General features: G+C 35.1%; 1 protein-coding gene across 1 annotated transcript; it reads right to left on the bottom strand.

Annotated features, from left to right (window-relative positions):
- Positions 1 to 210: 210 nt before the first annotated feature.
- SGOL2 (shugoshin-like 2 (S. pombe)) lies at positions 211 to 13,777 on the bottom strand. The gene is made up of 9 exons (XM_014954682.1): positions 13,145 to 13,777; positions 10,856 to 11,010; positions 10,094 to 10,269; positions 9,611 to 9,688; positions 8,786 to 8,868; positions 8,158 to 8,393; positions 5,525 to 7,546; positions 2,346 to 2,493; positions 211 to 645 (listed from the first exon to the last, which is right to left on the bottom strand). Exons 1-9 carry the CDS (start codon positions 13,189 to 13,191, stop codon positions 540 to 542), a joined length of 3,051 nt encoding a protein of 1,016 aa, XP_014810168.1. The 5' UTR covers positions 13,192 to 13,777; the 3' UTR covers positions 211 to 539.
- Between the last annotated feature and the right edge of the window lie 595 nt (positions 13,778 to 14,372).

Raw genomic sequence — 14,372 nt, forward strand, 5'->3', positions numbered from 1 at the left:
ACTACTTCTCTGTACTGTTCCTCAGAATGAGACTTCCTCATTCAAATTTCAGTATGACTCTGTCAAATCCAAAAGTCAACTATCAAAACAAAAAAGAACTGCATTTCAGTAATTTGTTAATTTATCAAAATTTGGGATGCTTGCATCTGTTCCAGCCAGCAATAAGAAAATGGTTCTCCTCATAGTAAATATGAAAAACTCACAATAAAATTCCCAAAGGTGATTTATTTTTAATTCTCATTAAAACATACACCTTTCTTACAAATTAAGAAGTGCTGCAAACCCTTTGAACAGATTATAAATTACTGACCAGAAATGCAAAACACAAGAGTGGAGCCTAACCTGTATTTGCCTTCCTCAGTAGAGTATTGTGTCCCTTACATAGAGGCTCCTTTCCAGGAAATTCCACTTTGGAAGACCATTACTAATCAAAGAACAATAAGCACTCTCTACTGATAAACACACACACACATATATATATTTTAAAAATTGTACCCATTTTAGAAGTGTTCTTCATAGAGGCAATTCTCTTCTCTTCTTCAAATGAATTTTGATTTACTTTTAAAACTTACTTTATTTTTTACTTTATAGATCGGGGAATGCAAAAATTGTGTATCTGTAAACTGATCCCCACGCCTTAATTTGCTGTAAACAAAAGAAATAAAACACATCATGTATGAATATCACCAAGCACCTATGTAACTATAATTATAATAATTATGTAATTCTAATAACAATTTCAAATTTTAAATACTCTGAGTGAAAGATTAATACATTAAAGATATTAAATTTATGGAAAATAAATATCTGAAATAGCAAGGCATAGATAACTTCTGTTTTCAAAAATAATACTAAAAATACTAATCTTTTTATGTGGCCTGTATCATATTAAAAGGTGAGTAATCATAATTTATTCCTCTAAGACAAAACTCAAAAATTATTTAAACCAAAAGCTTAGAAGCATCTATTCAAGTTAATACACTTGAAATAAAATATACATAGGGATAGTAATCTAAAATCTTGTGTGACATCCACATTTTTTTCTCTTATTAGTTACTGTCTCTCTCCAGAAATACAGAACCTTATCACTGTGGGGTAAAAGAGCAGAATGTGTCAGTCATAATATTACAGCATTTTAGCATCCAATTCAATTAGTAAAAGAAAAATGTAAAGCAATCCCTTTGCATTTCTTTTACAAGCTATCTGGCATAAATATTTCTGAAAAGCCAGTGGTAAAGTGAAAAGACACTTTCTACCATTTTTTACCGCTTATTTGCCCTTGGTCTCATTGCTTCAATTAATTGTTTGCTTACTCACAGAGGTATATAAAAATATTTTGAGGATGTATGAGAACATTGTGCTAATTTATTCAGTTTGTGGATTTATTGTCTTCTCCTCCCCGAGTTTTGCCAGGTGATAGGACAAGAGGAAATGGCTTCAAGTTGCACCAGGGGAGGTTTAGAATGGGTATTAGGAAAAATTTCTTCACCGCAAGGGTTATCAAACATTGGAACAGGCTGCCCAGGGAAGTGGTGGAATCACCATCCCTGGAGGTATTTAAGAGACGTATAGGCGTGGTATTTAGGGACATGGTTTAATGGTGGACTTGGTAGTGTTAGGTTGATGTCTGGACTCGATAATCTTAAAGGTCACTTCCAACCTAGATGAATCTATGATTCTATGGTTCTAAGTGTAAACATTAGTTTTCTTAATGGAAGTTTGGCTTTAAATATCGCTTTTAAATTTTAATAGTTATTAGACAATTTATGTGTTGCCTTTTAATAGTTAGAAATCCTGTGCCACTAAAATTGCTAAGAACACCGAGAGGTAAATAACTAATATATATACACATTAGTTAATAATAATAAATAACTAAATATCAAAGTAATATATCTTAAACTCAAATGATTTCTCATATTAGATACAGCTAGTTAAAGCAAACTGACTGAATTACATAATATTAGTGCACAAATTATCCTGCCACTTGACAATATTACAAGGACATTATTATGGTATAAGTTTATATTTAAGTATAACATTTACAATTATCTACCTCTAAAGGGGTTTATATCATGATAAATATTAAGAATTCACCATTATTCAGTACTAGTATAAAATGTTATATTATACATTATATTTAATTTTTGATCCTTGAATACTGTTGGTGTATTTCTTTGGCACCTGGAAATCCTGCCAGACTAGCAGGAAATGTTTTATATCCACACTGAAGTATCTTCACAGAAGAGATTTGTGAAAGAGAAACTGTCTTTATTTGGTGGTTTTAATAGCAAATCTTTACTGGCTATAGTTAAGTACACATGAAAACCCAATTTACATATACCTACCTGGATAGACTGGGTTCTTTATAGCAAATAGTGGCTCTTTGTCGTCTAGATGGTGCTGCCGAGTTTTCTTCTAAAGTTTGGGGGCATTTTGGTAAGGATGTACGAGATTGTATTCTACTATTTGTCAGATCTTGTAAAGCCTTTCTCCCTGTAAAAACAGTAATTTATATGCTTCATTTTAAATATATTCTTGATCATTAAGTAAACTTTCAATTCATATTTATTTTTAATTAGTATTTATTAATTCAGGCACTTTGGTTACTGCTCCTACTCTAAAGATGCTCAGCAAAAATGGGCTAGATGATCAAAGGAAGTGCTACTACATCAGCTTTCAACCTACCAAAATTTGGAACTGCTTGAGGTCTGTCATGGCTCTTGGGACGTTTTAAGAAAAGCCCATAAGCACTGTAATTGGCAGCTAGCTGCTCAACACTCCCAAGAGTTACTGCATTTAAAAAAGCAAAACTGCACACAGCTGATGGCCTTGAATGCAGGGAGAGGACATATTTGTGTAGTCTGAAGATTCAGCTCATACAAGAGCTCTCTAATACTGCATTTTCCAGCTTTATGCCTGCTCTTTGGGCATACATGTATAAAATGAGCATAGCATGGTGATCAAGTGAGCCTCCTTATCTTCAAAACTGTATACTACCAAGCTATTTCTTATGCCTTGTATTTTGAAGCCTGTCCAAGAGGAATACTTCATTAAAAAACAGTAACCACCTAGAAGTACACAACCACTAGAAGAAGTACTATTTATGTCAGCCTTCCATAATCCCTTAAAGCCAATTCAGAATGCCAGACTAAACAATCAATATTTAATTTAGAGATAAATACTTTGATAATTTGGGAGAAATACTGAAATTATTATTTAGATGACATTTCAAAAAATTCTCCCTTATTCGTATATCATAGTTTCTCTGAAAAGCACTACAATTTAATGTGGGCAGCAATCCAAGATGAAATAAATAATGTTAATCTGTATTCCTTAAAAGTTCTTCCAAGAGTGTACATTCCCCACTGATAAAGGTCAAGTATTAGATTTACTACATCCAGATGAGAACATCTGCAACGCAGTTTTTCAAAGGAACTGAATTTAAAACTCTTATCTTCACTTCTTGAGTTTGAACGCTTTACCTTAAATCCTCTGCAGCAGTGAACGGATGCTATTGATCTCACAGATCCCATACACATATGGGATAAATTAATTTTTTGTTGTGCCTATCTTGAGACTAACAAATAATATCACTGTATATTCACACCCCTGTCAAAAAAAGTGAAGATTCTTGTTCTCTATTGTAGTATCTGAATACCTTGTACAGTCTAGCACATACACTCTAACTGATGGTCAAGCTGATAGTGCTGAATTATTATTGCCCTGTTGTAGAATTCTGTGCTGAGATCAAGTGAAATATCTTAGTGGGCAAGACTGATCATTTCATCAATAGCGTTCTGAAATGTGTTAAGCAGAGACATAAAGTCAGAGGTTGTTAATTGGATTTCTGCTAACTTCACTTCTGAGAGACATATTAAGGTGATTTTGCACTGCTTGCAGCAAGTCCCTCCTGATTTATGAAGGCAAAAGAAAAAGCATTATCTTTTGGAGGAATTCCATTAAGGAAGAGCAATGCTCATTTGGTTTAAACGAGAAGTGTCTCCAATCATGAAAAACCTCCCAAGTTTGGCTGCTCCACAAATCAATCTTGATTTGTACTAGTTCTAAAGTGAAAGTAAACTGTTATTCTGAGCTTTTCCTAAAGCTTGAAGCTAAGAGATCAAGTTAGCTTCTTTTTAAGCAGGAAGAGTTTCGAGACATTCATGAGTCTGCATTATTTAGGAAAGCTGGATGGATGCCTTTGTGTGTGAATGTTCACATAGATCTAGCTATACAGAGAGTTCCATTACACGAGACTTTAAGGTATATTTCCAAGTACACCTCAAGGCAGTGACAGAAGAGCTGGCATCATCAGAAAGGATGGCATTTCCTTGCTTTCTTTTAATTCAAGATATGGACTTGGATATAAGATTAAAAATGAACTGGTTTTTGAACTATTCTTAAATGGATGAAGATCACATGATCTGCTTTTTATTTCAGTAGTCTTTGACACTGCTGATCACAAAGGTTTACTAATTCATCATTAAAGCTAATAAAATTATGGGATCCTTATTCTACATTCCAGTGAAAGAACTGAAGATGAGAAGATGCAACTGCGAATTACCAGGGCTAATACTTTGCATGATGGTCTAATTCTGCCTGTATTCCTATTCTTTGGCCATGTAAAATAGGAGATATTTTTTGACCATTGTGTCTCAGCATTCAAATGAAGCCAAGGCAGTATTTGCTTGATAGTTTGGGACTCAAACTGTTAATTTAAAATGTTTAGGTATTGGGACATTTTCAGAGACAATTAAAGTAAACAGGAACTTGTTAAGAATAAATACATTTACAAAATAGGCACCTCATGCTATAAAACTTCAAAACTGCATTTTAAAGCATATTTAAACTCCAGCATAGAGGTGTGATACGTTCCTTTAGTTCTTTTACAGTGATTTAAATGTATGATAGAAGAATCTAAACCTATATTCCAGACTACACTAAAGTTTGATTATTTTCTTCATTAAGGTATCTTACTTAAAAAGAAGTTGTGACATGAAAATTTGCTCATGGGTAGATTCTAGAGAAAACTTGCTCAAAATACTTATTTTAGATCTCTGAATTCCTGTTGAATTGTGGTGTTTCTAAAGACATACAAATGAAATCTTTAGGTCCAGCTAGGTTCTTCTTCCAATGAAGGGAACACTGTAGTTCACTCATATCCCTTGTATAAAAGCTCAAGCCATTATATCTTTTCTATCCCCAGCTTTCTGAATTTCATCACATTCTTTGAAAAATAATACATGCTCAAGAATGTAGACTACTTACATCTGCCCAACTAAATGTCATGTTGGAATATATTGAAAAGTAACAAGGGTATTAGTTACCACAATTTAAAAAGATAGTGACTGATACATGGTATAGAATATGAATTATTTTAGTGACTTTCAGTCCTACCTTTTTCCACTCCTCTTTTATCCACTCTAAGCAAACAATGAGAGTAAGATAGTATTAAGATAGCTTACCACTATTTCAGGCACTACCTAGTTGAAAATGCCAGTTTTTTCCTCAGCTATACACTTACCATGACAAGATGTCAGAGTCTTTATGTAAGTCTCTTCAGAAATATGATCCAGTTTTTGTTCTGCTTTTCCACCATCTGGTGCTTTATTATGATCATTTCCCCCACATATTTCAGGGTTTATCAGTATAGAGAAGTTCATGGAAGCGTTGTGGTTATCAATAGCTGGGGGCTCCACATTGGAAAGACCTTCCTGGGAAAAGTCATCTACATTTAATGGCACGTTCTTAGAACATTCAACAGATAAGGATTTTAAAAATTCTGATTTTTGAACTGTAGGCTTTAACTTGCTCATAAAGGAATCTCTCTCATGAGGGTCTTCCTGGTCATCCAAAATATTCTGCTCCCCCTGATCGATATGCCTGAAATATTTTTTTTCTGATCTGGTCTCAATAATATCAGAACCAAACTTCTGCTTATGCTTTACTGGATTATCAGCAGCAGTACTAATGTGAGGGGGTTTATGAGCCACTAATGAGGATTCTACTTTCTTTAAAGTATTAGAATCATCATCAACTTGTTCTTTAGCTTGTGAAGCATTGGTGGCTACACCATTCTGAGTAACTAAAGCTGCCTGCATTTGTTGAGTTTTGGTTACTTTATTTCCACATACAGACCCCGCATGCAATGCATCCTTATTTTTTAATTCTTCATTTTTGCAAAGTGAGAACTGTGTAAGGTTTTCTTTTGGTATTATATGTACTTTCCGGCTAGCCCTTGCCAATGTACGTTTTAATCCGCCGGGAGAAAAATGGCTAGTCTTTTGGTTTATTTTCTGAGTAATTTTCTGAGTGCTGTCACTATCAGTTTCTCCACTTTGTCTGCAACTACTTTTGTTGTTGTATTTTCTCTTTACAGTATTCTTCTGCTCTTGTTTTCTCTTGCTGTCATGGTGGTGTATCTCTGCTTGAGACTTTTTTGAAATATATTCTCCATACTGTCCATTTTCCTCTCTACAGTATTTTGCTGTGTTTGCTTTAGCAGGATTTTGAAAAGTTTTCCTGTTTACTTCTGGACTGCTATGTTTCTCATTTGTATGCAGAAAGTCCTGCTGCAAAGGTAATACATTAGAAGTGTTATCTTGGAATGTTAAATTTTCAGCACAATAAACTTCTGGTGGTATCTTGTTAATAGAGGAGTTTGAGTCTGATTTTTGTATTTTGCTTTCCATTTCTTCAAACATTTCTGAGAAAGTGTCTTTATTTGTCTCCTGGGTTCTTGGACTCATTAAGTTAACCTGGTATGTCCTCCTAGTATCTTTAGCTTTACTTGGACAATTTTGGGCTTGATAATCTTTGCCGGTATTTTGCAAACCCTGTTTCCCTACAGAATCTCCTGTAGGTGGTTGTTCTGTCTGATTTTGGAATAATTGAGTTTGTGAGTCAGTACTTTTTGAAGCTTCACTACTGTCAGGCCTAGTGAGTCTTTCTTCTGCATATATATTTGAACTTGCTTCAGTCTTGCTTTTAATTTTCTTTTTATCCTTCTTAGAGTATTTTACTTTTCTGAAATTTGGTAATATTTTATCAGAATTAGCATTACTATTTCTATTTTGGTGTAATTTATCTTTGTCTTTTGCTGTAACTGTGAGTAGTTCACCTGCATCACTGGCAGTCAACTCCATATCAGCACCATAAACAGTTTCTTCAGGCTTCATCTTGTCAGTAAAAAGCAGCAGCTTTAAATCTCTCTTGCTTTCATTGCTAAATTTAAGAGGTGAAGGACTAATGTGAGACAAGTCACTTGAACTTTGCCGCAAATTCACATCATTGGTGGTGCTGCCGCTGTTGATACCATAAGGCAGATTATCTGAGCTACCTTTTTTATCAGAATCCTTTACATTAGGTTGAGTTTTTGACTGACAAAATGCTGCATGTTTCTTTCTTTCAGTCACATTTCCACAGAATGGCAATGAACTATCATTATATTGTTTTGTAAGCTCCTCAGACCGCCTGAAAGATTGTGCATTTTTGACATGAGTCGGGAAGGCACTATTGCAAGTTAGTTCTGTGCATACTTGATTTTCTGCAAAGAGAAAAATATCAGAATCTTGGGGGAAGAAAGAATAGATTATAATTATCAGAATAAGATTACTGAAGGTTGGACCGGAAGCATGGAAAATTACAAACTCTGTGTGTGTGTGTGTGTGTGTGTGTGTGTGTGTGTGTGTGTGTGTGTGTGTGTGTGTGTGTGTGTGTGTGTGTGTGTGTGTGCGCGCGCGCCGTGTTTTGGGTTTTTTTGGTTAGGTTTTTTTACTGAATACACACATTCTGTGGTTGGTCCTTAAAAATTTAGTTAACTAGAACTAATTTCATATTCCACCAAAGCTGGACTTTTGAAATTGGGTATAAATAAAAATGTATTTTTCTATAACTACTTTAGCTATAGATTAGTTATCTTATAAAAGTTTTCTTCTGTTCACATTCATTTTGTTACATTTCAGTTGTGTTATTTCAATGAACATTCTACAAGCGATTGTCAGTACACCTACGCTCATGGGTGACCATCCTATTTTTAACTAGTTTATTACAGTTTAGTACTATACCTTCTGTATTGCACATAGAGTAATGAATCATTAAATTCTAGTTCTCAGATAGTTCTGAAAAATAAATCACCTGTACAAAAGTACATCATACCTTTCAAAAAAATATTTTTGTCAATGGTTGTTTCCACCGGCTCTATTTCAATTAACTTTTGATTATTTTTACCAGAAGGCAACGATAATGAGAACTTGACTTGATCTGAATGCCTTTCCTCTGACAAAATAGTGGTACTCTTATAAAAGTTTGGTATTTCACACACAGAAGGACTATCTTGCTGGTTTTCATTAGCTGATGCTAATAAAGGAAGCTTCACTGGCAATTCTACAGATCTGAAAAGAGGAAATTTTACTGTGAAGATGTTTATTACATTTTATGCCATAATATTCAATTGTTTAAAACATTCCCTTAATAACATATAAAAGCAGAAAATAAGACCTCAGGTATGAAATCTGGCTCTGTCTTAGGGGCAAATGTATTTCTTATGATAGAGAATACCGCTTTATGCAGGTGAGATTCCCTGAAGAAAGAAGCAAGTTATTCAAACACAAGTTTTATCTACCACTCTCTCTGTATATAAACTCCAAGTTGCAAACAGGTAATTTCTGAATTATACAGAAAATTGTTTCACATTAAGTCATAATACCTAGGACAATACACAAAGATGACCTGCAAAAAAATCCACAGACACTTAGCGACTTCTGCGTTTAATATAACCACCTACCTAGCAGACTGCCTTCTGCCCTTGAACTGGTCACCAACAGCGCTACTTGAACCCGCTGACAGAGGAAGAGAACTCTGAAGATTCTTAAAAAGAAGAACAGTGGGGAAGTAGAAATAGCTGAATATTCTTTTTAGTATCAGAAATATCCACAGGACAAAAAATTTTTGAATGGGCAAAAAAATATAAGTACTAATGAAAGGTGCATGATATTCAAACACACACAATAATTTTACAGAAAAATATTTTGTAGCAAAACTTATCAAAATCTGTAACCTACTTGCATCCCAAAGCAATGCATAGACTTTTTAAATAGAGCTATAACTATTCTATATACATATAGAAGCACATAACAACACTAAGCAACTGTTTGGAACAGACAATAAAAATAATACATTTTAAAAAATTAACTGTAATTTTGCCATGACACAAGGACTAACATGGACTAGGTTTTCTGATAAAGTTTCCACATGCACGATATTTATTGCAGCACTAGGCAAGGAAGGCAAGTAACTTGCTCATTGGTAAAAAATACCACATACCGAAGTACTATGTCTTTTTTTTTTTAGCCACATGACTTCATCAGGGCTAACTGATATTTAACTTTTAGATACTTTGTAAACAAGATTAAAACCTAAATTTTGAGTACAAGCAACATCAAAATTTAATTGAGTTCACTAGACTAGGGCTTCATCCCAAGCTTTTAAGTAATTGGGGTAAATGTTTAAAAATGCATATAGGATTTCAACATTGCGCTGCTTTAGATGCTTTGAAAATATTACCCTGGAAAATGAGTTCAATATGAAATTAGTTCAGAAAATATCTTACCTCAGAAAGACTGCTTATTTCTATTGCAGTTAAAAGGTTATAATTTAAAAACGCTTCTATTTCTATAAGAGTTTTATTCTGCATGTAAAAGAAAAAAAATAAATTTAAAAATATATTTTAAGTGGCTTAAGAAAAGAGAAGATATAAAGGTGAATTTAAGATGTAATTATTTTTTTTCCAGCAATTGAGCCCAAACTGATTTTTAATACCATCTCAATACCTGTAAATATAATGACGAAGCCGATGACTGAATAGCTATGGATAGAAATATACACTGATAGACAAAATAGTAAATACAAAAAAATCCTATGAAAGAAATATAAAAAAATCAAATCTGAATACTATGCTATCAGATGATATAACTTCACAAATCTGAGATGTACATTTTAAATCACCATTTTAAGAAGCAATATTAAGTTTCCAGAAAAGGACAGATGCTTAGTTTAGCACATCTAAGTTTAAATTATATTATTTGCAGCATACCACACAGCTTAATTTTCGATGAAGCAAGATATTATGAAGCTGCAACTTTTCTACTTCCTTCTGAAGAAAAATCTTCTCATTCTTTAGCTTCCGAGAATTTTCTTTCTCCACACTCAAAGCCACAGCTAACGCTCTATTATTTTGTTTTAAAGTTACTTTAAACATAGATGAGTTATCTAAAGAAGACAAAATCATATTATTTTCAACAGCTTCATGCCCTCATGCATGAACAATCACTATATAACAACATTTTTACCTGTATGTTTTGGTGGAACAATGGCAAAGCCTAAAACATTCTAATATAAAACTATTTCTGTTGGCTGTCATACTGATAACTACTGTCAGTTTCACGTGCAAAATTATTCCATGCACTGATTCTGCTCTAGTCTGGATTTTTTAAAATCAGGTCATTTTAAGGAGAAAGCATTTAAAAAACAATAGTTTTACAGGCACAAAAATGTTCCCAAGTTTCTAGAAATCAATCTACATTTTACAAATTAAAAAGTTCAAACATTTTGAGCAAAAATGTGAATTTTGATAACAGAAAGAAAAGCACTGAAAATACTCAGAGAATTAGATAAACAAACAATTTAAAATCATGTGTTTTGATTTTCAGACTCTCCTAAAATTCTCAACATACCACACTAATATTTTTAGCAGGCGGCAATTCAGCAAATCACATTAAATACGATTACTATTCATTTTGAAGTCATGTGTTCTAAGTACAGTAAATGGCTTCAGATTTATTTTAACAGGACTTACTTATTAATTTACTTTTGATTTTAGATGCTAAAGAAGCATTCCATTTTGCACCTTGGAATGTTCCATCCCTTGCCTTCCTACGCCCTTTAACAGCATCCGAGATGAAAATGGTAGACGATTTAGCAGTTGCTTGCTTTTCCATCATCACAATGAACCTGTACAGTGTCAAAAGAAATGCCTAAATAATACATGATATCACACTTGTAAAAATTGTCATTACCTCTTAACAGGATTTAATACCTCTGAAGTTGAGAAAATTGCTTCAGTCTCTACCTTTGTTCAAATAACTCAAACAGGTTAAGGAATTGGCCCTTGACACTTAAATCACATTACCACAGATTGGCAAAATATTTAGCTAATAAACATGAAGACTAAAAAGATTGCAGATTTTTTTATCTTGTCCATTTCTTCAAGTTACTTATCCAAGTTCACACCTAAAAGGGAAAAAAGCCCAAGGTTCTACCACTTCACAATGTGACCAGACCAGCTTTTGCTTTGTCAGGAAAGATTTTAAATTTAAGCACTTAAATAAACCGCATTATAAGTGCCACAAATTTAAAATAAATAGCGAGAGAGACCGGCCCGCAAGCACCGGTAGAACAGGTAGTGGTGTCCCCCGCAAACCGCTCCGAGAAGGCTGCTCCCGCCGCCGCCGCCGCCACCCGTCCCTCAGGCGTCTCCCGTCCTCACAGCTGAAGGGCGGCGCGCGCCCGCTCCCGCCTCGCCCCAGGGGCCGCCGACGGCCGTTGAGCGGCGGCCGTTGGGCCCAGCCGCTCGCGCGCTGCCAACGGACGCGGCCGGCGGCGCGGGACGGAGGGCAGGGCCGGGGAGACAAACAGCCCCTGACCGGCTGACTGACCGACTGGCCGCCGGCTCTCCGTCTTTTTTTGCTGCTCTGTCGACAAACCGGGAAAGGCACGATAGCCTTTTCGTCGCCTACATGAAAAATCACCCACGTTAAAATAGTTCACATGTACTCTTACACACATCTCTTTTCAGAAATGGGATATGTCAGTTTCATTAACCTTTCACCCACAGTTCCAGTTATTTAGTGACATTCCTGGGTATTTTAGAAAGAGTGGAATGCATGTAACTTTTCAACTGCGTCTTTGCAAAACCATTTTAAATGCCAGCCATTAACAATGCTAAAATTTAAATAAATAAATAAATATATAAACACTTTGCATCACTCCTCATGCTCTGTGAGGGAGGGATTAGGGAATTGAGGATATTCCACTTGGCTGTGAGAGATTTTTAGGAAGAGTTTGACGTATTTGGCTTTCTGTTCAAAGAGTTTCGTTAGGTTGAAAGGAGAAATCCATGTAATTTCTTAGTGGAAAGCTAAATTTGTTTTTGGCTGATCTTTAGTTAATAGTAATAGATGAAACAATAAATAATTAATAGACAGTCATCAAGACAGTTACAGAAATAAAAATCAATAAATTTAAAAAACAATAGATTAAAGCAAGTATGCATGTTGCCTGCACAATTACTGACTTGCAAGGGCAGGAGTCTCTGATGTCAGAATTTGAGCAAGCCCACTTTTAGTTTGGTTTAGGTAATATCAGGACTGGGAATTGCAAGGAAGTATTTTAGTCTAATAAGACGCTTTTCGCCAAAATCTGTTCTGAGCACCAAATCCCTTGCTCTTTAACACTCCCTTCACATAAATTCTCTTTCACTGTCTATGTATGCCCAGTTCTACAATTAGCTCAGGTGGACATTAGACTGTAAACTTGACCCAGGAATCAGCAAATTTATAGTAAACAGTTTTGTGAAAATCTTAAGAGAGTTAATGCTTTAATATATTTGAAGATTTACAGAGATGTGGAAGGTTGAAATAAAATACAGAATTTGGTTCCATAATACAGTAATTGTCAAGAAAATCTTACTTTTCCATGAGCTAACATTACAAAATGCTATAAAGTCAATCAAAGGAATCACACAATAAGTATCAGTGGCATTATCTGGCAACGTATCTTTATGAACCTATTATTTTCATAATCTTTTGCAAGCAGCATCTGGAAAGTCTCTTTTCTGCCTTTTCTTAATTTGTCTATGATATATGGCACATTTTCTCAGTGTGGCTCTGAAGGTGCAAACCCCTTTGCTTCTATGCATTCCCCTAAAAATACAAATTTGATCCAGCACACCTTGTATGCCTTTGGTACATTTCCCCTTACAAGGCAACTTGGAAGTGACTGCAGCCAGTCTAAAACACCAGCCAAATAAAAGAGCAAATAACCTTATGTAAGTTTAAAAATAGAAAACCAATCAAATAAAACTTACCTCTTTATCCTTTCCAGGAGGCAGCATTTTCCTCCAGATCCAGTCATGAGTTTTCATTTCCTCCAGTTTTACAACAACCCCAAGTCCTGAAGGGGCAACTGCCAATTTGCTTCCATTTAATGTTTATGTCACTACTGCGGGCAATAAATTCAAAGCAAAACGTGAAGTTCAGTGTTTCCAACCTCTGGTCATACTTTCCTTTACACTCCGGTGAGGAACTCCCACACTGTAACATTTCACATGTAAAAATCTCCAGTTAATTGCCAGCCGTTCAAAGTGGGGAAAAACTTAAAGCACTGCCAGGTTTCACAGCCTGTATATCTTAAATATATATTAAGAGCAGAATTCTGGTTTTTGGCCATTTGGGATCCTATGACTGGTTTTTAAACTGAATAGAAATGAGAGGGAATGAGGGAAAGACAGACAGGCAGAGACAGACCTGCTGTAACAGCCCTAACCACGTGGGAAGCGTTGTATTGAATTTGTGTTTTACTAGGTACCTGCAAATCCGTCTCTGATTAATCCTGTCAGGTCCAGTAAAGTGTGAGCTATGACTAAAGCACTTCTGGTGGGTAGATGATGTAGAACAGCTTCTCCCTCCGGGATTCTCTGATGTCTGACAAGACTTGTAGTTTTTCCTGAGATTATAGTATTAAGAATAGGTTTTCCTCTAATCACACCTTTTCTTGCACAAGCTTAACGAAAATTCATTTCTTAATGCCCCTTCCTCCTGTCAAATTTGACTGAAATCAGTAAACCAAAACACAAATATACACACAAATAAGCTTGGCCTCCTTTGGAAACTAGTGAAAAGCAAAACAAAAATGTCCCTGTGTTCAATTCCTGAGAAAGGCAGTTTGCTCGTGCAGGCTGGTCATGCTGCATGTCTCTATACCCACTACATGCTGCACTGATCTTGAATTGTAATGATGCTTCACATGGTTAAATCTCCATATTGCAGATACTTACATACTGCACTGTTTGCGTGTGTATACATATATTGACTCAAACCATGTATATTGTACCCCAATGCAGAAATACACAAAGGAACATTGTTCAGACTTTTAAGACAAAACCAAGCAATCTAAAAGGAGAAAATAAGCATGGAAAGCTGCAGCTTCATTAAATCAATGCTTTAGAATGAGAAGAACTGGAAGTTTATAACTTAAAGTACATTGTAACATTTGACAACAGTGCTGACATTTAAGTTGCAATTGCTATGTATGAA

This window comes from Calidris pugnax, unplaced genomic scaffold, assembly GCF_001431845.1.
Source record: "Calidris pugnax isolate Ruff unplaced genomic scaffold, ASM143184v1 scaffold103, whole genome shotgun sequence".
NCBI classification, from domain to species: domain Eukaryota; kingdom Metazoa; phylum Chordata; class Aves; order Charadriiformes; family Scolopacidae; genus Calidris; species Calidris pugnax.

Excerpts from the sequence above, each read along its gene's own strand:
- SGOL2 (XM_014954682.1), bottom strand. The coding sequence starts at position 13,191 with ATGACTGGATCTGGAGGAAAATGCTGCCTCCTGGAAAGGATAAAGAG. Across the intron at positions 10,270-10,855 it reads AATCAAAAGTAAATTAATAA|ATAACTCATCTATGTTTAAA; the intron begins GTAAGTCCTGTT and ends TGTCTTCTTTAG. Across the intron at positions 646-2,345 it reads AAAGAACCCAGTCTATCCAG|CAAATTAAGGCGTGGGGATC; the intron begins GTAGGTATATGT and ends TTTTGTTTACAG.